The 23,421-nt window shown below is 44.8% G+C and overlaps 3 protein-coding genes across 11 annotated transcripts in view; 1 reads left to right on the forward strand and 2 right to left on the reverse strand.

Annotated features, from left to right (window-relative positions):
- Positions 1-1,126: 1,126 nt before the first annotated feature.
- LOC112244118 (tumor necrosis factor receptor superfamily member 5) lies at positions 1,127-10,137 on the forward strand. Of its 4 annotated transcripts, none has more exons than XM_042308690.1 (8): positions 1,134-1,498; positions 2,891-3,016; positions 4,918-5,064; positions 5,503-5,596; positions 5,767-5,843; positions 6,118-6,228; positions 8,773-8,910; positions 9,728-10,137. In XM_042308690.1, the coding sequence occupies exons 1-8, from the start codon at positions 1,492-1,494 to the stop codon at positions 9,907-9,909; spliced, it is 882 nt and encodes a 293-aa protein (XP_042164624.1). In that variant the 5' UTR covers positions 1,134-1,491; the 3' UTR covers positions 9,910-10,137. The 4 variants fall into 4 exon arrangements, with proteins under 4 accessions (XP_042164631.1, XP_042164626.1, XP_042164624.1 ...); XM_042308685.1 differs by having other exon boundaries at positions 1,137-1,699; XM_042308697.1 differs by lacking the exon at positions 4,918-5,064 and having other exon boundaries at positions 1,127-1,699.
- Positions 10,138-10,825: 688 nt separating this feature from the next.
- Positions 10,826-14,761, reverse strand: rbp5 (retinol binding protein 1a, cellular). Of its 3 annotated transcripts, XM_024390415.2 has the most exons (5): positions 13,806-14,761; positions 13,466-13,525; positions 13,107-13,291; positions 12,567-12,668; positions 10,826-11,269 (listed from the first exon to the last, which is right to left on the reverse strand). In XM_024390415.2, exons 2-5 carry the CDS (start codon positions 13,485-13,487, stop codon positions 11,216-11,218), a joined length of 363 nt encoding a protein of 120 aa, XP_024246183.1. In that variant the 5' UTR covers positions 13,488-13,525; positions 13,806-14,761; the 3' UTR covers positions 10,826-11,215. The 3 variants fall into 3 exon arrangements, with proteins under 3 accessions (XP_024246183.1, XP_024246171.1, XP_042164640.1); XM_024390403.2 differs by lacking the exon at positions 13,466-13,525; XM_042308706.1 differs by lacking the exon at positions 13,466-13,525 and having other exon boundaries at positions 11,229-11,269; positions 12,567-12,661.
- Positions 14,762-14,861: 100 nt separating this feature from the next.
- The window catches only part of LOC112226113 (tyrosine-protein phosphatase non-receptor type 6-like), a 33,787-nt gene continuing 25,227 nt past the window's right edge, over positions 14,862-23,421 (reverse strand). For all 4 annotated transcript variants that reach the window (XM_042308671.1, XM_024390361.2, XM_042308678.1 and 1 more), the window contains 8 exons: positions 23,236-23,315; positions 22,878-23,024; positions 22,621-22,752; positions 20,847-21,001; positions 20,088-20,155; positions 19,776-19,918; positions 19,288-19,352; positions 14,862-15,201 (listed from right to left, as the gene is read on the reverse strand). In XM_042308671.1, coding sequence (XP_042164605.1) covers positions 15,099-15,201; positions 19,288-19,352; positions 19,776-19,918; positions 20,088-20,155; positions 20,847-21,001; positions 22,621-22,752; positions 22,878-23,024; positions 23,236-23,315 — 893 coding nt within the window. In that variant the 3' untranslated portion in view covers positions 14,862-15,098. The remainder of the gene's footprint in view (positions 15,202-19,287; positions 19,353-19,775; positions 19,919-20,087; positions 20,156-20,846; positions 21,002-22,620; positions 22,753-22,877; positions 23,025-23,235; positions 23,316-23,421) is intronic.

Here is a 23,421-nt window from a genome sequence, read left to right on the forward strand (position 1 = left end):
GATACAACATTTTGAACAGAAATAAACTTTACACATATACATACAGTCTTAAACTTTATACATACACTGCTGCCATCTAATGGACAACATCTAAATTGTGCCTGGGCTGGAATAATAAATTATGGTATTTCTCTTGCATTTCAAAGATGATGGTACAAATAAATATACAAAAAAATGTTGTTTTTTTTTCTCCGTATTATCTTTTACCAGCTCTAATGAGTTATATTCTCCTACATTCATTTAACATTTCCACAAACTTCAACATGTTTCCTTTCAAATGGTATGAAGAATATGCATATCCTTGCTTCAGGTCCTGAGCTACAGGCAGTTAGATTTGGGTATGTCAATTTAGGCTAATTTTCTTTTAAAGGGGAGGATCCTTAACAAATGCTTGGTTAATTTCACATAATCACATCCACTGAGGAAGAAGAAAATTACACCCCATATCCCAAGAAGGAAACTGTAAATCACGATCGTTGCAAAATGTGTTGCTTGTTTTCTGCCTTTTAATATCACACAGTGTTGTGGAAATGCAAGGGGAACTTACATGTTATATTTATATTTATATTCTGTTTGATAAGAGATGATAAAAAATCATAATCACACCTAGCTAGCATGGTTAGGAAGGGATCACTTCTGCCTCAGCAAATAAACAAACTCACTGTCTTTTCCACTGGGCACAGACGTCAATTCAAAGTCAATTCCATGTTGAGAGAGAGAACTTTACTGTTAATTTCTGATTGTTTATTCCACTTTTGTTTGTTCTCTTTTCCACTTGCTTTGGCAATGTAAACATGTTTCTCATGCCCAAAGGAACCATTGAATTGAATTGACAGAGAAAGAGAGAAAGAGAGAGAGAGAGAGAGAAGGAAGGAAGAGAGAGAGAGTCAGAGGTATATATTTCTGTCTTAATCTACTCATCTCATCATCGAAACACATCTCTCAACAGCTCCATATTAGCGGCATTACAACACTATCAGAACAAAGGTTCAGTAAAGCAATAAAGGGAGAGAGAGTGACGGGAAGGGGTGGAGTGGTCAGGGGAAGTATCTTATTGTGTTGGTGTGTATTGTGTGCCACATCTGGACATACTGATCTGGAGACAGTGCCAAAAGCAGCCTCTAGAATCCTCCTCTCTGCAGCTAGTTTACACGGCCCAGAACAGTGCACCTCGTGCCAGAGAGGGAGGGCAGGAAGGAAAGGGAGGAGAGAGAGAGAGACGCACAGGGCAGATGAGGGGCATTGGGGCTTTCCGCTCTGGAGGACAAGCGAGGGGGAAAGAGGTGGGTGAGAGAGGAGAGGAAGCAGCTCTATATTCTCACTGAGAGGACAGAGGACACAGCAGAGGAGAAGACAAAGAGTGAGTGATACTTCAGCGGAAGAAAGAAGTCAAAGTCAGAAATAGTGATCGAGAACAAGGAGAGAGAGCTAGAGACAGAGAGGCGGAGTGTGAAAGGATATACATTCAGCTGAGACCAGTGGCTCAACAACATGAATGGTGAAGAAGAATGTTTTACTTGAATAGTAACGATTTTACAGAGAAGAATTACTGAAAAACACAAACTTTATGATAGAGTCAACATTTTAACAAAGAGACTATCATCAAATGGACTAGAGATGGCTGTATTGGAATGCAAAACTGAGGAATACCTTCATGATGCTTCTGGGGTGAAAAGGTGCTGTGAGCGTTGTCGTAAAGGTCAGTGACTACTGGTGTGTTTCTGTTGTCGTAAAGGTCTGTGACTACTGGTGTGTTCCTGTTGTCATAAAGGTCTGTGACTACTGGTGTGTTCCTGTTGTCATAAAGGTCTGTGACTACTGGTGTGTTCCTGTTGTCGTAAAGGTCAGTGCCTACTGGTGTGTTTCTGTTGTCGTAAAGGTCTGTGACTACTGGTGTGTTCCTGTTGTCATAAAGGTCTGTGACTACTGGTGTGTTTCTGTTGTCATAAAGGTCTGTGACTACTGGTGTGTTCCTGTTGTCATAAAGGTCTGTGACTACTGGTGTGTTCCTGTTGTCATAAAGGTCTGTGACTACTGGTGTGTTCCTGTTGTCGTAAAGGTCAGTGACTACTGGTGTGTTTCTGTTGTCGTAAAGGTCAGTGACTACTGGTGTGTTCCTGTTGTCGTAAAGGTCAGTGACTACTGGTGTGTTCCTGTTGTCGTAAAGGTCAGTGACTACTGGTATGTTTCTGTTGTCGTAAAGGTCAGTGACTACTGGTGTGTTCCTGTTGTTGTAAAGGTCAGTGACTACTGGTGTGTTTCTGTTGTCGTAAAGGTCAGTGACTACTGGTGTGTTCCTGTTGTCATAAAGGTCTGTGACTACTGGTGTGTTCCTGTTGTCATAAATGTCTGTGACTACTGGTGTGTTCCTGTTGTCATAAAGGTCTGTGACTACTGGTGTGTTCCTGTTGTCATAAAGGTCTGTGACTACTGGTGTGTTTCTGTTGTTCAGGTGGCTGATGGAGCAAGATGTCTAAAAGACCAGCATTATACAAGCACCTCATATTATATGTATTAACTGTTTGTCTGCAACATGACCATATTATCAAATGATGAAGTGCAGTATAGAGGGGAAAACAGCAGTCCCTTTATCTCCACAACACTACATGAACACACAGGAGGCTGCTGGGGGGAGGACGGCTCATAATAATGGCTAGAACGGCATAAATGGAATGGCATCAAACACATAGAAAACATTTGTTTGATGTTGATAATACCATTCCACTCATTCTGCTCCAGCCATTACCACGAGCCCATCCTCCCCAATTAAAATGACACCAACCTCCTGTGATGAACACATTACTATGGACAGTATACTACGGTGGCCTATATGTGGGGGTATGGATGATCACATTTCTCTGTCATTCTCTCATTCCCAACCTCACTCCAGGACAGTATGTTCGCACCGACTGTGGCAAGTCTACAAAAACAGAGTGTGAAACCTGTCAACATGAATACTACACTGCTGAATTAAACTTCTTGAAACAATGTCTACCCTGTAGGGTCTGCTATTCCAGTAAGTCCTCCCCCCCTCCCTCTTCCCTGTTCTGACAGTTCCACTCATTGTTCCCCTGTCTCCTTAAAATAATCCCTTTCTGATCTGACTCATCCTCTCTCACTCCCCACCCCTGCTCTCTCTCTCTCCCACTCTCTCGCGCTCTCTCTCTCACTCCCCTCGACCCTCCTCTCTTTCCATCCCCTCTCTCTATCCCACCTCTCTCCTCATCTTTCCATCCCCTCTCTATCCCACCTCTCTCCTCATCCCACCCCTGCTCTCCTCATCTTTCCATCCCCTCATCTTTCTATCCCACTTCTCTCCTCATCTTTCCATCCCACCTCTCTCATATCCCACCTCTCTCCTCATCTTTCCATCCCCTCTTTCTATCCCACCTCTCTCCTCATCTTTCCATCCCCTCTCTCTATCCCTCTCCTCACCTCTCTCCTCATCTTTCCATCCCCTCTCTCTATCCCACCTCTCCTCCTCATCTTTCCATCCCATCCCTTCTCTCCCACCTATCTTTCCACCCCTCTCTCCTCATCTTTCCATCCCCTCTCTCCCACTATCCCACCTCTCTCCCCACCTCATCTTCCATCCCCTCTCTCTATCCCACTTCTCTCCTCATCTTTCCATCCCCTCTCTCTCATCCCACCTCTCTCCTCATCTTTCCATCCCCTCTCTCTATCCCACCCACTCTCTCCTCATCTTTCCAACCCCTCTCTATCCCACCTCTCTCTCCTCATCTTTCCATCCCTTCTCTCCCACCTCTCTCCTCATCTTTCCATCCCCACCTCTCTCCTCATCTTTCCATCCCCTCTCTCTATCCCACCTCTCTCCTCATCTTTCCATCCCCTCTCTCTATCCCACCTCTCTCCTCATCTTTCCATCCCCTCTCTCTATCCCACCTCTCTCCTCATCTTTCCATCCCCTCTCTCTATCCCACCTCTCTCCTCATCTTTCCATCCCCTCTCTCTATCCCACCTCTCTCCTCATCTTTCCATCCCCTCTCTCTATCCCACCTCTCTCCTCATCTTTCCATCCCTTCTCTCTAACCCACCTCTCTCCTCATCTTTCCATCCCCTCTCTCTATCCCACCTCCCATCCATCCCCTCTCCTCATCTTTCCATCCCCTCTCTCTATCCCACCTCTCTCCTCATCTTTCCATCCCCTCTCTCTATCCCACCTCTCTCCTCATCTTTCCATCCCCTCTCTTCATCTTTACATCCCATCCCCTCTCTCTATCCCACTTCTCTCCTCATCTTTCCATCCCCTCTCTCTATCCCACCTCTCCCCTCATCTTTCTATCCCCTCTCTCTATCCCACCTCTCTCTTCATCTTTACATCCCCTCTCTATCTATCCCACCTCTCTCTTCATCTTTACATCCCACTCTCATCTTTCCATCCCACCCACCTCTCTCCTCATCTTTCCACCACTCTCTATCCCACCTCTCTCCTCATCTTTCTATCCCCTCTCTCTATCCCACCTCTCTCTTCATCTTTACATCCCTCTCTCTATCCCACCTCTCTCTTCATCTTTACATCCCCTCTCTCTATCCCACCTCATCTCTCTTGACATTATTTTCACCTCACTTCATCTTTTTCTGCCTCTCCCGTTTAATACCCCATCCATCCCTCCCTCTACCATCCTCTCTCCCACTTTCTCTCCCTTCTCTTCTCTCCCTCTCCCTCTACCATCCTCTCCCACTCTTTCTCTCCCTTCTCTTCTCTCCCTTCTCTTCTCTCCCTCTCCCTCTACCATCCTCTCTCCCACTTTCTCTCCCTTCTCTTCTCTCCCTCTCCCTCTACCATCCTCTCTCCCACTCTTTCTCTCCCTTCTCTTCTCTCCGACTCCCTCTCCCTCTACCGTCCTCTCTCCCACTCTTTCTCTCCCTTCTCTTCTCTCCGTCTCTCTCTCCCAGGCAGTAACCAGAAGGTATTGAGGGAGTGTGAAGCCAGTAGTGACAGGCAATGTGTGTGTAAGACTGGTTTCTACTGTACAGACGATGGATGTGAACACTGCCTACCTGTGACCCTGTGCCCTCTGGGTTCAGGTGTCGTGAATCAAGGTGAGAACTGCCTCCTCACCTCTACCCCACAGGAGGTTGGTGGCACCTTAATTGGGGAGGACATGCTCGTGATAATGGCTGCAGCGGAGTCAGAGGAATGATGGTTTGATGCCATTTCATTTGCTCCGTTCCAGACATTGTTAAGGGCTGTTCTCCCCCTCAGCAGCTTCCTCACCTCTATACCCTGTTCTAATATGACAGACTATTGCCTCTGATGAGCTGATCATGAGTTGGAGATACTAAGGCTGGTATTGAAAAGACACCTGACAAAAAAATCTATTTGTAGTCTAATAAGATGCACTCAGGGTCAATGTTTAAACCACTGTGGGCGTTTGTCAGTACAAAACATCTTATTACTGTGCTTGTATAATCTGCTGGATGTATGTACTTTACTTTGAGCAGCTGACATGTCTGACACTTGTTCCTAAACCCCCCCAGCCAACCCCCAGAATGACACAGTCTGTGCCCCGTGCCTACCTGGGACCTATAACAGTGTCAACGATGCCATCACACACTGCCAATCACACACCAGGTCAGAACCCTTCACACAAAGTGGCTCTGATTTTTATCGAAAGTCAACTCAGTAGGTGCATTTGGTTGACACAAAACATTTGACATTTTTATACAATTGTGGGACAGTGGGGTTAACTGTGGAGTTAAACTCCTTTCTCTGTTTCACAATCACTTTCTTTCCTCTCTCAGGTGTGGGGACCTAGGGAAGGAGGTGAAAAGTGCTGGGACTGAGACTACCGATGCTGTGTGTGGTGCCTTCATATCTCGTAGGTCTAATAGGATCTCCTTTTATTGCACAGTAGTATAGAATATATAGAAAACTAGATGGTATATATATAGCATTTTACCAATATTTCTTCCACCTCCCCTCTTCTCTCTTCATTGAATGATTTGACATAAGTAATGTACATCTAATACTGTAAACAAGATTAGAGCACATTGCGTTCTCCCTCAGAAATGGTTCAGATAGAGCCTCATATATAGATTGTCTGGGTTTTAGGTTGTTTTGATTGATCCTCTATCGCTCTGCCTCCATCTCAGGGTGTCACTGGATACTACCTACCAGTCTGTGGGCGGGACTAGTGGTGACCTCACTCATCATAATCTTGATCTGCATCTATTGGAGGGCCAAGCGTCAATCATACATGCCAGGTCCGTATATCATCACTACCAATTCCCCAAAGTGTGTGTGTGCACTCATGGTGGATTTGATGTATTAGCTAGAGTTCCCACCATATTCCAGGGACTCTTTGTACTGTAGAACAATTTGTAGGTATTTAATAAGACTTTACAGTGAAACATTTTAATAACATTGAAAAATAGGGTGGTTGGTCAGGAGCGATGTAGGTGTGGTAGGCTTCTTGGGCAGACACAGGTTGGCCGCTAGGATGAGCATGGGGTAGGCTTCTTGGACAGACACAGGTTGGCCGCTAGGATGAGCATGGGGTAGGCTTCTTGGGCAGGCTCACGTGAGTCCCCTTGTATGGGTACCTGGTAGGCCACCTCTTGGACAGACACAGGTTGGCCGCTAGGATGAGCATGGGGTAGGCTTCTTGGGCAGGCTCACGCGAGTCCCCTTGTATGGGTACCTGGTAGGCCACCTCTTGGACAGACACAGGTTGGCCGCTAGGATGAGCATGGGGTAGGCTGCCCCATGACGGGCGCGGGTCTGCCCCTCAGGCAGGCGCGAGATGGCTCCTTGGATTAGCACAGGTTGTTGAAAACCTGTGACATGGATTAGCCAAGGCTCAGGGCGTCAAGAAAGTCTGGTCCACAGTGGTGACATTACAGGTTCAGTAGATATGGTTAGCTGGGGGAAGGGGTGGTGTAGTGTTGCCAGAGCACTGGAGCATCGCTCCGCCATTTCCCACAATGGTGCTTGTTTATGTTGGTAGCCCGAAGATGTGATGAATGGAGACAAAGTCATGCTGTTAGAGCCCGGTCCTGTTGATGGGTGATCAACCACTGACACTCCCTACAGTGACCCACTACACAGTCCTTCACATGAGAATGAAACACTTTCTGCTGTGGTAGATGGGAATCTGCTGCAGTACAACTGGTAAACATCATCCGTCTTGAAGGACCATGAAAAATAAGCTAAGGAACCTAGATAGGTCATTGGTTGGATAGATGTCACCATGAGTACTTGCAAATGACAGAGACAGTGCCATAGTTCACCTATTTATTGAGGACTTGTGATTGGACATGGTGAAGTTGGATTTGTGGGGTTCTACAACAAAGGCGAGACATCATGAGCAGGTTGTAGAACATACAAGGTGATATGGATAAACCTATTAAACCAATACATCTGAAATAAGGAAATAGGAAACAAACTTACTCTTAACATACACAACTGGAAAGCAACTGAGCCATGGCTTGACAGGCTTTAAATACAAACAACAAGTGTGAACGAGCCTATCAGGGCAGTTCTGATCATTACTGACAGGTGTGTGATTGCACGAGCGAGTCAACAGGTGAAATCAACTTGCTTGATCAAGTCCACCTCAGCTGTATGCTACTCCACTCTGAGGGCTGTTGTACATACATCATTGTAACCTGTCAACAACTTGTTTGTTTCTTTGGGAGTCATTCAAAACTACCAATTGTTAAGTAAATGCTCTTTTCGTTTCTCTGTGTGATTTCCCAGACAGCAGATTTCAGATCATGGACAGTAGATTTTACCCAGTGACAGATGTAGAGGCAGTGAAAACTCTTAGTGTGTCTTTTCTCTCGTACACAGTGACAATATGCATCACATTGTAAAAGTATTAGGTGTCAAGGTGCTAGACGTAATTTGGATTGAATGAAAGGAAACAAGGTCATTGCTTTTCACCGTCAGACGTAGGAACTCGCCACTTCCTCTAGAGATGAATCAGATCAAAGACAATATGAGTTATAGTGAAACTCGCATGCATCGCTCATGTCTGTGCTCGATCAGGGGCTGAGTGCACAGCACATCAACCAATATGAGTTCAAATGCAGATAAAAGTTACAAGAGCTTATATAAGGGGGGACACTAGACACCACTGCTATTGGCTTCTGGTTATAACATTTATGTTTCAGCCTAATATCTCAAACAAACAGATGTTTGTTGAGAAATGGCTGAGCATTAAATGGGAAATTGACAGAACATTGTAGGCACACATATCTGTGATCTCAAACTCATATTCTCTTTTTGAAAAATGTTTGAAATTATATTTCTGAAGGTTATTTGACATTGACATTTCAATCATATATATATTTAATTCAAATCAAACTAAATGTAGGTTCCACTGAATAAATAACCAGTTAGACTACCCTGTGAAGGTAGAAATAAGAACAACTGCCTCCAGATTCCATGTACATCTACTCATTATCAGTTAGGAAACTATAGTAGGTATGAAACAAGCTTCGACTGTAGCTTCTTGAGTTTCTGAGACTTGGGGACAAAACCACATCCTGTTCTATGTTGAGCTTGACACGGTTATTGGAAAACCACATGACACGTTTCAGTCAGCTAACTCATAGCAAGAAAGTGTTGTGTAAAGTACAGTGGCGTCACCGGCTGACACATTTGGTGACTGTCCTTTTTATCAATGCTTCACCAGTGGCGGTTGGACTTACCCACAATAACAAGTCAGATAAGATATAGCAAGTATATGAATGTTGATAGTGCTACTCAGTGATCTCATGTCTGTCTGCCTGTCTTGTCTGTAGCCAACTCCAGTGGTCCTGGAATTCCTGTAGAACCTGCACCTCCTTCCTTCGCACCAGCTGAGCTCAAGTTCCCCACCGAGTGCAACAGCCATTGGAGCCTGGACCAGAAAGCCACTGAGCCACTCTTCATCAACACAGGTGAAAGTCCCTCAGTGGTAGTTGGAATAGTTCACCACAATTACAAATGTACCTCCTCTAGTGCACAAGAAAGGAGGTATTCAGTACACCCAGAGAGTAAGTTGGGTTTGTTTACTGAGCTACAGGTTAGCATTAGCATCATAGAGTGCAGAACAATATGAGTGATGGGACCCTGGATACCATGGTACCAAGGTTTAAGGGCTCGATTCAATCCATATAGCTGAGGTTCATCTTTATAGAGCGATTGAAATTTAAAGGCAACGTTCCCCTAAGCGCTGTCAGCTCAATTGGAAATTACCTTTCAATTTCAAGCACGTAATTCAGCGCCATAGTGCTGAACTTCGACAATATGGATTGTATCGAGTGCAAGGTATCCATAAGATAAATTAAATTAGACATTTTGATGAACTACCCCTTTAAATCATCTCCTGACAAATCGCATCACCAAAAACACATAGTTTCCATGTGGAGTCGCCTATATGTGATAAACCTGTTCATTCGTCTATATTACACCATATCCATCACTCATAGTAGTTCTGCAGCTTCCCAATGATCAATAATGTGATGACTCTCCTCACTTAGAATGGATCAGTTGTAATGTAATCTAAACTGAGGCTGCCCATATAATCAACAATCAGGATGAGCTATTCTCCATTTGCAAGAGCCTAAATCAAATCATTAAAATACAGATGTATTGTTACCTCTATGGACACAATGAGATGGGGCCTGTGTAGGCTTCATGAATGATAAATGCTGTACTACGTGAGGTTGGAGGGTTATTGTTGTGTGCTCATACTATTTCCCTTGTGTATCCCAGCTGTTATTCAGGTAAACGGCTATACGTCAGACTGTGAAGTTGAGGCCGATGGCGCCTCCATAACAATGACAACATCAGAGCAATTCAGCCAATCGGATCACAGTAATGGAATGAGAAGAAATGACATCAGACCCTCCCGCTACCTATCAGAGCCACAGGAAGATGAGTGGCCAGGGACTTAATTCTGATTTTCAACTAAATATTACTTTTTTCAATGAACAAGACCCACATGGGAAAATAACTGAGCAGATTCCTCCTTGAAGGTTCCTGGATACAATCCGTTTTGTAAAGTCTTATCTCTGCAATGCAAATACACTGAACATCCTATGAACATTCTTTGTTTCTTAGGTCATTGAAAAAAAATGTTGGGGAGGGCTTAAATAAAGTGTAACCACAGAGGTCAAATGTCATCATAGCTTCTCCATTTTACATTTTTCTAAGGAATTTTCAAAGCCCAGGGCAGCTGGAATTCCCCTAACGAAAACATGTTGTCGTCAGTAGCTTGATATGAACATCACTGTGGTGGAAAAGAGATTGTTGAAGTAGATGTATATATAGATAGATATTCATTTTGACATCACAGCATCTGTTCAATGATGTTTTAACAACAGCATTGAAAATTCTCTCAAAACAGTTGACGCTTTAGCAAAGTGCAGAATCTAAATGTAGACAACACCCGAGTGGACACTGATTAATTAAGTGTTTGTCGCCCCCTGTAGGATAGGAGTAGCAGCGGCTACCATACTTCAAACTGCTTTACCCTGCCCTCTAGTGTTATCAGCTAGCATTTACAGCTAAATGCAGGCCAACTGAAATCAGTTGCGGACTGCTTTCACACAGGCAGCCCAAGTCTGATATTTTTTTCCATTGCTCTTTTGACCAATAACATCAGATATTTTTCGGAGCTGATCAGATTAGTCAAAAGACCCATTAGTAAAACAAAAAGATCAGAATTGGGCTGCCTGTGTAAACACAGCCCTTTAGGCACAGACCAAGGGTAAGCACACCTTCCCCAATAACTAAACCAATGGGAGTGAAAAACGCTGAACTGACTTTCGATCACAACGTACACATTGAAGGGAAGAGTTAGAACATGGGTACCATAAAGAGGCAACATCTGTATTTGTAGTGTGGAGCATCAGGTGGTATATTTGGACACAGAACAGCCACACTCAACACAAAAGGGAACATTCAATGGCATTGGGAACTATCGTAGTGATATATGAGGAAACACATTGGGAATGTTTACACAGTTCACCTGCACTGTACCATGACAACATTCAAAACGGATCATTGACAATCTTTCCCACAGTGAAATAGCACACTAATTAAACATATCTTAAATGTTAAATGTTGTCCATTAAGTAATGGTTTTAAAACAATGATGATCATATTTTTAAAAACTTTGGCACTTATATACCAAGTCCTAGACTTTTCTAATGAGAATCATGAAAATTGAGTTGATGAACGGGATCCTTCCCAGTGGTTTCAGTCGGCCTTCTTGAAGAGTTGCCTGGCGACCACATCTCCAACTCTCATCTCCTAGAGGGCAAAAAAAGGACAGGTTGAGAATAGGGTGGAGAAAGAGAAAAGAGGGAGGAGTTTGGGTGGGTGGGTGAGTGAGTGAGTGTGTGTGAGAGAGAGTGAGTGCGTGGGTGAGTGAGTAGGTGGGTGAGTGCGTAGGTGGGTGCGTGGGTGGGTGAGTGGGAAAAGATCATTAATGGACTCAGTCACAATAAAAATGCTGTGCTCTTTTCTCTCCGGACTCCGTAATCCTCTCTCTCCCCTTCCTTATCTCCACCCCCCCCACACATGTACTTCCCAGCTCTCAATCCCACTCCCTCCCCCTCTTCTTGTGTTACTCACCAAATCCACCGTTTACTGCCTGATCCCCAGTGGCATTTATTTCCAAACTTCTCTTTCGGAATTGAACAAAATATCAATGAGGTATTGTTTTCTATTAGAAGCTGTTTAATTAAACAATGCTGATTGTTTGTAATCGTAATCAGTATTTGCATGTAATCACAAGCAAAGAGTCTTCAGGGTGAAGGCATGGGCAGGAACAGGAAGAATAAGGAAAGGTTATTGTTCATTACCATTTTAATGAGCTAAATACAGACTTCAACAAGACTCTTCATAGTGAAGGGATTGGGAGGAGAATCACAAGCTTCTGTTTAGGCCTGTGCTTGAGATGGACTTTAGTTGGGCAATCTGTTTTTAGAAGCATTTGGGAGCTGTTGAACAAAACAATGCTGATTGTTTGAAATCGTAATCAGCATTTGCATCTAATCACAAACAAAAACAGATTTCCCAGCTAAAGTCCATCTCAAGCACAGGCCTAAACAGAAGCTTGTGATTCTCCTCCCAATCCCTTCACTATGAAGAGTCTTGTTGAAGTCTGTATTTAGCTCATTAAAATGGTAACAAACAATAACCTTTCCTTATTCTTCCTGTTCATTCCTTCACCCTGAAGACTCTTAACAGTGTTTTCCTCCGTTTCTTTCTCCTCCTTCGGGCCCCACACATTTCTTTCCCATGTACAGGCAACAAATAAGGAGGTTTGAGGGCCATACACCCCCTATTTTTTTTAGAAGGATCTCATTTGTTCTCACACAAACACACGCATGGACACGTGCACACATACAACGTAGGCAGCGAATAACTTCCATGACCAAATACGATTTGCATATCCCCCACTTTCAAAATGGTATATGAATTCCAGCATATTCTTTCCTCCCAAATCTTTCCTGCTTTCTTCCCTTGCTCTGGCCTTCACCTCTATTCCAATTCCCTTCCAATCTTTATCCCTCTGTTAATCCATCCCTCCCTCCATTCTCACCAAGTGTAGCTTGTCTCCCTCCAGCCAGTGTGTCCATCCTCTTCCCTCCTTCTCTCCTCTCTGAACACACACCAGCTTATCACCCTCCCAGTCCACTGTGGTCTAAAAACAGGGGTAACACACACACACACACACACACACACACACACACACACACACACAGTGGTCTGCAAAAAAACATGAAAGCACACACACAACCATTGCCTTGAACCACTCTGTTTGGCCCGGTCTGAAAACAAGCAACGGGGGTGGTTGTGACAGGAAAACAACAGGTGGTACACTCTCATAGATGGGCCAAAATAGCCACACACACACAGCTGGCAAAAAGTCTATTCACCCAAACAAAGCAAAGTAGTATGACAAGTACACGTATATGAAGTCAATTAGAGAGAATTTGTACAAGTCTGAACAAGCCATGAAACAGACAAACATCACCAGATAACAGAAATACATTTAGCCACTGTCTTTACTAACAGCACATGATGAAGAACACAGAGACCGCCCACCCAACCATACATGTAGAACTGTAAACACACACACCTGACAGACTCGTCCATCCACAGGTCCCAGGTCCTCGGTGAAGACCTGACCCAGTTTGAAATCCATATCAAAGTCCTTAAAGGTGGTGAGTGTGCGGATCTTCATACTGCCCGTGGCCGGGTCGTGGACTATCTGTTTAGTGGGCTTCAACATACACACTATCTTCCGCAAGGCAAAATTAATATCTGACGGAGAGAGAGAGGGAGAGAATTAATCAACCAAACATAACACCTTGCCATTCTAGTAATGAGGTAGTGTATCTGAGGCAACATCTCTGACCTACAGCTGTGTCTGTCCTTTTACATCTCCTGTTAATGTTTCCAGATATCACACACGCACAGACAGAGGCACACACACACCCCTGTCTGTGTCCAGGGTCATTTACAGGCTAAGGCGCCATGATGATCCATCACTCGGCTCTGGGAATGGAGAGGGCAAGCCTTTCGATGAGTCACTACCCCTCAAATTAAATCTCAAAGCAGTAGGCAAACAAAGGAAACAAATATTTTAAATTCGTTAAAATAGAATGAATGAATCGTGTTAAATTCAAATGAAAGGAGGCAAGTTGCAGAGGTACATTAAGCTCTTAACACGTGTCATTTTACACATTACAACTACAGAATGACACTTTTTAACAATGACGCATTTGTAGCTAATATGTGGTAACAGACAAAGACATTACGATTCATATAATCTTACCCAAAGCTGCGAGGTAGTTCTCGAAGTTATCTTGAGACACCATGTGAAAGGTTCCTGTGTAATTTGGTTTAGACATCTTTTAGCCTTTAGTTTTGCAGAGGAACTCAACAAAGAAAACTGTAACCTAGTGTTGCCTCTTCTCTACAGATATTATCCTTCTCTGTTCTTTTCACTGTTCCCGTATTGTTCAATAATAATACGACTTATGCAACCTGTGAGCTAACCCTCTATATGCTAGTGTCAGTCAGAAGGAATGCGGTTTTACGCAAAACTGCAACGCGATAAAGGAATGATTGAGCTGCTGGAATGTTTTTAACAGAGCGGCGGCAGTATCCACAACGACTGTCCTCTGCTCTATTCACTCCTTCAATTCCCGGGTATAGATTGTTGATGCTGACGTTGGACAGCCCTTTTAGGTTCCCTATTCGCTCCCTCTCCCCTCCTTTCGGAAAGTGTAAACTCTTCCTTACGGAGCTTTATGCGAGCCGTTTTTATTCCACTAATCCTCTTCCTAAAGTGGGAACTGGGTAGGTCTGTGCCCTTTCCGCCTTAATTAAACGGCCTTCTCTCTGTTCACAATTACTTTATTTGCATGGGAAACATTGCCAAAACGTGAAAAACATTCAACAAAGGTGAAATTAAGCTATCAGAAATCAACAGCTAACATTACACACACAAACGTTTTCAAAGTTTCCCTCGCTCTCCTTCACTATCACTGTTTGGAGAGCAGACTGTGTTCTGTACCACATGCGGAGAAGAGGGAGGCGGGGGGGAAGTTCATTCATCTCGCTCAATGTTTTCCTCTCACTGGGAGCAGTCACTGCGGGTCGTCGGCGAATCTGGGGGAGCCCAGTGATGTTGCCAATGTTAGTCTATTAACATAATAGCTCATTATAGAGATATGTCTTATCTAAAACTTTCATTGGAATGGCAGTGTGTCCCCGCTGTGCTAGATCCCGTGGTCATGGCATTTTATTATATTCATTGTAGAATATTCTATAGGCTTTGCACCCATGGATACAATACAATTGTGATGAAGAAATAAATGAATGCATATTACTCTGAGCCTTTATTGTCAGCAAAAATGTCAATACATTACCATTTGCATGGGTGCAGAATGGTTCCATGGTTCACGGCCCAGGGCCTAAATCTATCAGTACTTTGCTTTATAATCTTAATTATATCACAGACATCAACTTTATCGCTTGATATAAAAAAACACTCAAATCTTTTAAAATAGAAAGTTAATATCAAATTCAATATTAAATCATCAGGACACAGCTCTCTCATCCTCTATCTTTTTCTCACGGAGCCACTCTTCTTCTCCTCTGACTTCTGCTTCTTCACATCTTTCTTTCCTTTGGCTAGGTTTTCATACAATTCCTGTTCCTTGTTTCTAAAAGAGAGACAGTACAAGAGAGAGGACATAATGTTAGAAACCTGCAGCTGCAAATAGATGAGAGATAAAAATGTAGGCTTCTTTGTGTGTAAGAAAATGAGCACTCTTTAGATCTTCAGTTAGTAGTAGCCTACCGAACACTACCCTGACCCTACCAAACACTACCCTGACCCTACCCAACACTACCCTGACCCTACCAAACACTACCCTGACCCTATCCTAACCCTACCAAATACTACCCTGACCCTACCAAACACTACCCTGACCATATCCTAACCCTACCAAATACTACCCTGACCATATCCTAACCCTACCAAATACTACCATGACCCAACCAAACACTACCCTGACCATATCCTAACCCTACCAAACACTACCCTGACCATATCCTAACCCTACCAAACACTACCCTGACCCTACCAAACACTACCCTGACCCTATCCTAACCCTACCAAATACAACCCTGACCCTACCAAACACTACTCTGACCCTATCCTAACCCTACCAACTACAACCTTGACCCTACCAAACACTACTCTGACCCTATCCTAACCCTACCAACTAACCTTGACCCTACCAAACACTACCCTGACCCTATCCTAACCCTACCAAACAGTAACCTGACAGTACCCTGACCTTACCAAACACTACCCTGACACTACCCTAATCTGACCCTACCAAACAGTACCCTGACCTTACCAAACACTACCCTGACCCTACCAAACAGTACCCTGACTCTACCAGACAGTACCCTGACCCTACCAAACACTTTCCTGGCAGTACCCTGACCCTACCAAACACTACCCGGACCCTACCCTGACCCTACCAAACACTACCCTGGCCCTACCAAACACTACTCTGACAGTACCCTAACCCTACCAAATACTACCCTGGCCCTACCAAATACTACCCTGACCCTATCCTAACCCTACCAAACACTACCCTGACCCTACCAAACAGTAACCTGACAGTACCCTGACCTTACCTAACACTACCCTGACAGTGCCCTGACCCTACCAAACACTACACTGACAGCACCATGACCTTACCAAACACAACCCTGACAGTATCCTGACCATGCCCAACACTAATCTGACAGTACCCTGACCCTACCAAACAGTGCCCTGACATTACCCTGACCCTACCAAGCACTTTCCTGGCAGTACCCTGACCCTACCAAACAGTACCCTGACCCTACCAAACACTACCCTGACAGTACCCTGGCCCTACCAAACACTACCCTGACCCTACCAAACAGTACCCTGACAGTACCCTGACCCTACCAAACACTCCTATGACAGTACTCTGACCGTACCAAACACTACCCTGACAGTACCCTGACCCTACCAAACACTACCCTGACAGTACCCTGACCGTACCCTGACCGTACCAAACACTACTCTGACAGTACCCTGACCCTACCAAACAGTAACTTGACAGTACCCTAACCTTACCAAACACTACCCTGACAATACCCTGACCCTACCAAAAACTACCCTGACCGTACCAAACACTTTCCTAGCAGTACCCTGACCCTAGCAAACAGTACCCTGAACCCACCAAACACTACCCTGACAGTACCCTGACAGCACCCTGACCTTACCAAACACGACCCTGACAGTATCCTGGCCATGCTCAACACGAATCTGACAGTACCCTGACCCTACCAGACAGTACCCTGACCCTACCAAACAGTACCCTGACCATACCAAACACTACCCTGATAGTACCCTGGCCGTAACAAACACAACCCTGACAGTACCCTGACCCTACCAAACAGTAACTTGACAGTACCCTGACCTTACCAGACAGTACCCTGACCCTACCAAACACGACCCTGACAGTATCCTGACCATGCTCAACACTAATCTGACAGTACCCTGACCCTACCAGACAGTACCCTGACCTTACCAAAAAGTACCCTGACCGTACCAAACACTACCCTGACAGTACCAAACACTACCCTGACAGTACCCTGGCCTTACCAAACACTACCCTGACAGTACCCTGACCCTACCAAACAGTACCCTGACAGTACACTGACCCTACCAAACAGTACCTTGACATTTTAACAATACAAGGATAGTTCACAAACGTAATATTAAAAATAAAAACAGTTATGGCCTAGCTTAGGAGACTCAGAAGTGGTGACAGTAACACGTTTCCAATCATTCTGTACATTCTGTGCTCTCCAGTGAACTCTGTATTGTGAGCCTACATACACCACACTGGATTGTGAGCTTGCTACACTGATCCCTATAGCCTGCTGTATAACCAGGGTGAACCGTGCTGTATAACCAGGGTGGTCCCTATAGCCTGCTGTTTAACCAGGGTGAACCGTGCTGTATAACCAGGGTGAACCGTGCTGTATAACCAGGGTGATCCCTATAGCCAGCTGTATTACCAGGGTGAACTGTGCTGTATAACCAGGGTGATCCCTATAGCCAGCTGTATTACCAGGGTGAACTGTGCTGTAGTTCCGACCAGGTGATCCCTATAGCCAGCTGTATAACCAGGGTGATCCCTATAGGCAGCTGTATAACCAGGGTGAACTGTGCTGTATTACCAGGGTGATCCCTATAGGCAGCTGTATAACCAGGGTGATCTCTATAGCCAGCTGTATAACCAGGTTTCCAGGGTGATCCCTATAACGAGCTGTATAACCAGGGTGATCCCTATAGCCAGCTGTATTACCAGGGTGGTCCCTATAGCCAGCTGTATTACCAGGGTGATCCCTACAGCCAGCTGTATAACTAGGGTGATCCCTATAGCCAGCTGTATAACCAGGGTGAACTGTGCTGTATTACCAGGGTGATCCCTATAGGCAGCTGTATAACCAGGCTGAACTGTGCTGTATTACCAAGGTGATCCCTATAGCCAGCTGTATAACCAGGGTGAACTGTGCTGTATAACCAGGGTGATCCCTATAGCCAGCTGTATAACCAGGGTGATCCCTATAGCCAGCTGTATAACCAGGCTGAACTGTGCTGTATTACCAGGGTGTTCCCTATAACCAGCTGTATAACCAGGGTGATCCCTATAGCCAGCTGTATTACCAGGGTCAACTGTGCTGTATAACCAGGGTGATCCCTATAGCCAGCTGTATTACCAGGGTGATCCCTATAACCAGCTGTATAACCAGCTGTATAACCAGGGTGATCCCTATAGCCAGCTGTATAACCAGGGTGATCCCTATAGCCAGCTGTATAACCAGGGTGATCCCTATAACCAGCTGTATAACCAGGGTGATCCCTATAGCCAGCTGTAAAACTAGGGTGATCCCTATAGCCAGCTGTATAACCAGGGTGAACTGTGCTGTATTACCAGGGTGATCCCTATAGGCAGCTGTATAATCAGGGTCCAAAGTGTTTCCTGGTCAAGAAGAACCCGTGTCCCTACATTCTCATAGCAGTTAACACTGCTAACATTGTCTTAACTGTTTTCATGGCATCCCTGGGAATCAGAGTGTAATTTGAACCCTGACAGGAGAATGGTCTGGTTGATCGAGTGGAAGTTTACAGAGTTTGGTCAGTCCGAACATTCCAAACAGGTCAAGTGATTCCTCCTCTCCTTTGTTGTCCAGTTTAGTTTTTTCTAATTGGTCCATTCTTTCCAGAGCGAGAGAGTACAGTAGGGCTACCTAATCAAATGTATCGCCTCCAAAGGTTACACAAACGTGCCCAATCAGCTAAATTGGACAACAGAAGGAAGGAGAGACATGGGGGAAGACAATGATAAACAATGGTCCCAGAGATGTCTCAAATAAATCAAATCAAATTTATCTATATAGCTTCTGTCTCTCTCTACCCTAACCTCAAACAGCAAGCAATGCTCTCTTTTCCATCTCTCTCTCTCTGTCTTCCGTCTCTCTCTCTCTCTCTTCCGTCTCTCTCTCTCTTCCGTCTCTCTCTCTCTCTCTTTTCCGTCTCTCTCTCTCTCTCTCTCTCTCTCTGAATGTGTGTGTGTCTCTCTCTCTGTGTAGCCTGCGTCAGAGAACTTTGACCCAATGTGGTTTTGAGGAGAGATGGGAATATGCACAGGACTCCAATGGCATGTGCACAGACACACACTGTACAAACTCACTTGGAGACCTTGCGGCTGGCAGGCTGGTGTTTGAACTGCAAATTTCCATACTCTGCCTCAGCTCCCTAGAAAGGGGAGAAGAGGACAGCGAGTGTTAGACATGATGGGTGGTATAAGGTGAGTCAATGTGCAGAGTTAAGTCATAGTCTTATTAACAATTTCCCAGAACATTAGCAATTTCCGTAAACAATTTTGTCAACGTTCATATTTTACAAAGCAGTGTCTGATAAGATATCTGTCTGGAGAACAGAAGAACATGCACAACAACAGTGAAAAGTATATCTTGACACAGATCCCTCTGTGTCAGCTGATATCTGAGTCTCTCTCTGCTGTCTTGTTATTTTCTGGAATGTTGTTTTTCAACACAGTTTGTCAATAGACATATACTGTAGCCAGTGCACTTGGGAGAGGAGAACAATATATATTTGATTCCATATTACCCATATTCCTCTCTCCCTTCTATTGCAACCTCCCGCCCTCTCCCTCACCTTGTTGTAGGTCTTGGAGGCCTCAATGTACTCAGAGACGGCCAGGTAGATGAACTTGTACTGGGCTTCAGTCTGCACCATGCCTGACCGCTGGTCTCTTACCATCTGGATGCTCTTCTGGATGTCTATGTCACAGTCCAGACCTATGGACAACCAGGAAGTTAGAATCACAATCCACAACAAAAACATTGTCATTCTACAGTGATGACAGGCATTACAAGGATCATGGGACAAAAGAGCCATAATAAGATACAGTATAATATCATGAAGATCTGAAGAAATGCAGGAACTTTGGTACTGAAAGAGACTCACCTTTCGTGTCGATGGTCTCGATGATCATGTCGATCACCACAATGGTGCCAGTTCGGCCTATTCCAGCACTGCACAGAAACACAACACAAACAGAGTGGTTGTAGGGACAACTGTCAGTACAGTACAATGTGACTGGGCTCAATGCAATTCACTGAAATGAATTAACTGTATTGAAACAGAATTTCTAGAACAGTATTGATAATCTAAGTAATTTTGTGATTGGAGGTGTAAAGTGATCATGGACAAATGGAGAGGGATTTGTCATGTTGTCACACTAACAGATGTCTCAGCCAGGGGATGACCACTTTACACACACGTGACTGTGACAGTTTGGTTATATTATAAAGACCAGTCGATTGGATAAGAACTTCGTCCCTATGGATGTCTTTCAGTGTAAAGAAGCTTTTGTCATTAAATTGTACTGCAATAGCCTTGTAAACACTCTATACGCTACTATGCTTTACTTGTGTCTGCTTACATAACAAATAGTTATGGGACCAACAACATACAAGAGTACAAGAACCCTCTCTAGTCTTGATATCACAAGGGGAAAATTCCTATAGGATAAACTGTGAGTTGACTTAAAATGCTGTGTACCGCAACTAATCTTAACAACTAATCTTAATCCTGGAAAAACAACATAATCTGAAATTCTTATACTGTATTCTAGACAATGGAGAATGGATAGAACTGACACTTATCTTCCTGAATACAGCTGGAATATACCAAGTTTACAGCTGGAAGACAGCTAGAATATACCTGCAGTGGATGATCATTGGCCCGGCGTTGGCGAACTCGGCCTGTTTTGTGTTGACCTGAGTGAGGAAGCTGAGCACCCCTCCTGGCTCCTCGGGAACTCCATGGTCGGGCCAGCTCAGGTACTGGTAGTGCCAGATAGTACGGACCGAGTCCGACTGGGACAGGCGAGGAGGGGAGAGGAACGAGACAAAGAGGAGAGACATGAGTAATACTGTAAACTCAGCTAATCTGTGACTGCGGACCGAGTCCGACTGGGACAGACGAGGAGGGGAGAGGAACGAGACAACGAGGAGAGACATGAGTAATACTGTAAACTCAGCTAATCTGTGACTGCGGACCGAGTCCGACTGGGACAGGCGAGGAGGGGAGAGGAACGAGACAACGAGGAGAGACATGAGTAATGCTGTAAACTCAGCTAATCTGTGACTGCGGACCGAGTCCGACTGGGACAGATGAGGAGGGGAGAGGAACGAGACAACGAGGAGAGACATGAGTAATACTGTAAACTCAGCTAATCTGTGACTGCGGACCGAGTCCGACTGGGACAGGCGAGGAGGGGAGAGGAACGAGACAACGAGGAGAGACATGAGTAATGCTGTAAACTCAGCTAATCTGTGACTGCGGACCGAGTCCGACTGGGACAGACGAGGAGGGGAGAGGAACGAGACAACGAGGAGAGACATGAGTAATACTGTAAACTCAGCTAATCTGTGACTGCGGACCGAGTCCGACTGGGACAGGCGAGGAGGGGAGAGGAACGAGACAAAGAGGAGAGACATGAGTAATACTGTAAACTCAGCTAATCTGTGACTGCGGACCGAGTCCGACTGGGACAGGCGAGGAGGGGAGAGGAACGAGACAACGAGGAGAGACATGAGTAATACTGTAAACTCAGCTAATTCTGTGACTGCGGACCGAGTCCGACTGGGACAGGCGAGAAGGGGAGAGGAACGAGACAACGAGGAGAGACATGAGTAATACTGTAAACTCAGCTAATCTGTGACTGCGGACCGAGTCCGACTGGGACAGGCGAGGAGGGGAGAGGAACGAGACAAAGAGGAGAGACATGAGTAATACTGTAAACTCAGCTAATCTGTGACTGCGGACCGAGTCCGACTGGGACAGGCGAGGAGGGGAGAGGAACGAGACAACGAGGAGAGACATGAGTAATACTGTAAACTCAGCTATTCTGTGACTGCGGACCGAGTCCGACTGGGACAGGCGAGAAGGGGAGAGGAACGAGACAACGAGGAGAGACATGAGTAATACTGTAAACTCAGCTATTCTGTGACTGCGGACCGAGTCCGACTGGGACAGGCGAGGAGGGGAGAGGAACGAGACAACGAGGAGAGACATGAGTAATACTGTAAACTCAGCTATTCTGTGACTGCGGACCGAGTCCGACTGGGACAGACGAGGAGGGGAGAGGAACGAGACAACGAGGAGAGACATGAGTAATACTGTAAACTCAGCTATTCTGTGACTGCAGTAATGACAGAGGTGACAGTGATGATAATGGTAACAGTGACAACAGAGGTAACAGTGATGACAGAAATGACAATGGTAACAGTGGTGATAGTGATGATAGCGATAACAGTGATGACAGCATTAGAGATGACAGAGGTAAAAGTGTTAACAGTAATGACAATGATGGCAGTGATGACTGTGAGAGCAGAGGTAACAGTGATGACAGAGGTAACAGTGATGACAGAGGTAACAATGATGACAGTGGTAAGAGAGGTGATGATGGGTGGAACAAGCAGGTGGTACCTACCTGATCCAGAGGGGAGATATCCATAACCCTGATCTTGTAGTCAGTGGCATCTCTCTCAGAGACACAAGTGACCACATACGGCCCCACCTCTTTGGAGCCCTGCATTTCTGGCCAGTAAGGCACGCATTTATTCTGCATAAACAAACATGGAGAAATGGTTTGAGGAAAATGAGATGGGTAGTTTATACTATGTTATAATATTAAAATCATAGAATGTAAAAGAAAATGCTTTCAAATTCTCAGTAAAAGTTACTAACCCGTCCCTTCTCGACCTCCCTGGTTGTCATGACGATGACCCTTGTCCTCTCTTGCCACACCATCTGCCAGAAATCATTGACAGTTGTTGCAAGGCAGCCCTGACAGGCAATGTACACCTTCGGGTCACCGGACTCCTGTAACTTATTCTACAAAGAGATGGAGAAAGTTAGTCAAATATGCCAAATATTGTCAACATGGAGACAAAGCCCATTGCAATTATAGTCTTTGATCATATTATCATATTGATTAATATTATCCTATTAATTCAAACATATTCATGTTTAGACTTGTTATGGATTCATAACAGAGGTTTATCACTTGATGTTGAGAATACAAGGTGACATAACATGTGCTTACTGTCACATAGTTGCCATTGATGTAATCTGAGCCAATGATATCGGGGTCTCCAGATGACAGAATGACCCTGGTCTCATCAACTGGGAGGAGAATAGGATGAGTGTAGAGATGGAAGGATGAGAGAGAGAGATGAGGGGATGTATCAGACAGAGAGAATATAAATGGAAGAGAAAATGTGAAGAAGAT

The sequence above is a fragment of the Oncorhynchus tshawytscha genome, linkage group LG03, assembly GCF_018296145.1.
Source record: "Oncorhynchus tshawytscha isolate Ot180627B linkage group LG03, Otsh_v2.0, whole genome shotgun sequence".
Taxonomy (NCBI): domain Eukaryota; kingdom Metazoa; phylum Chordata; class Actinopteri; order Salmoniformes; family Salmonidae; genus Oncorhynchus; species Oncorhynchus tshawytscha.

Coding starts and splice junctions, on each gene's coding strand:
- rbp5 (XM_024390403.2), bottom strand. CDS start 13,881: ATGTCTAAACCAAATTACACAGGAACCTTTCACATGGTGTCTCAAGAT. Junction 13,292..13,805: donor GAACTACCTCGCAGCTTTGG/GTAAGATTATAT, acceptor TCTCTCCGTCAG/ATATTAATTTTGCCTTGCGG. Junction 11,270..12,566: donor AGGGAGACAAGCTACACTTG/GTGAGAATGGAG, acceptor TTTGCCCTCTAG/GAGATGAGAGTTGGAGATGT.
- LOC112244118 (XM_042308685.1), top strand. CDS start 1,618: ATGGCTGTATTGGAATGCAAAACTGAGGAATACCTTCATGATGCTTCT. Junction 1,700..2,890: donor CTGTGAGCGTTGTCGTAAAG/GTCAGTGACTAC, acceptor ACCTCACTCCAG/GACAGTATGTTCGCACCGAC. Junction 3,017..4,917: donor CTGTAGGGTCTGCTATTCCA/GTAAGTCCTCCC, acceptor TCTCTCTCCCAG/GCAGTAACCAGAAGGTATTG.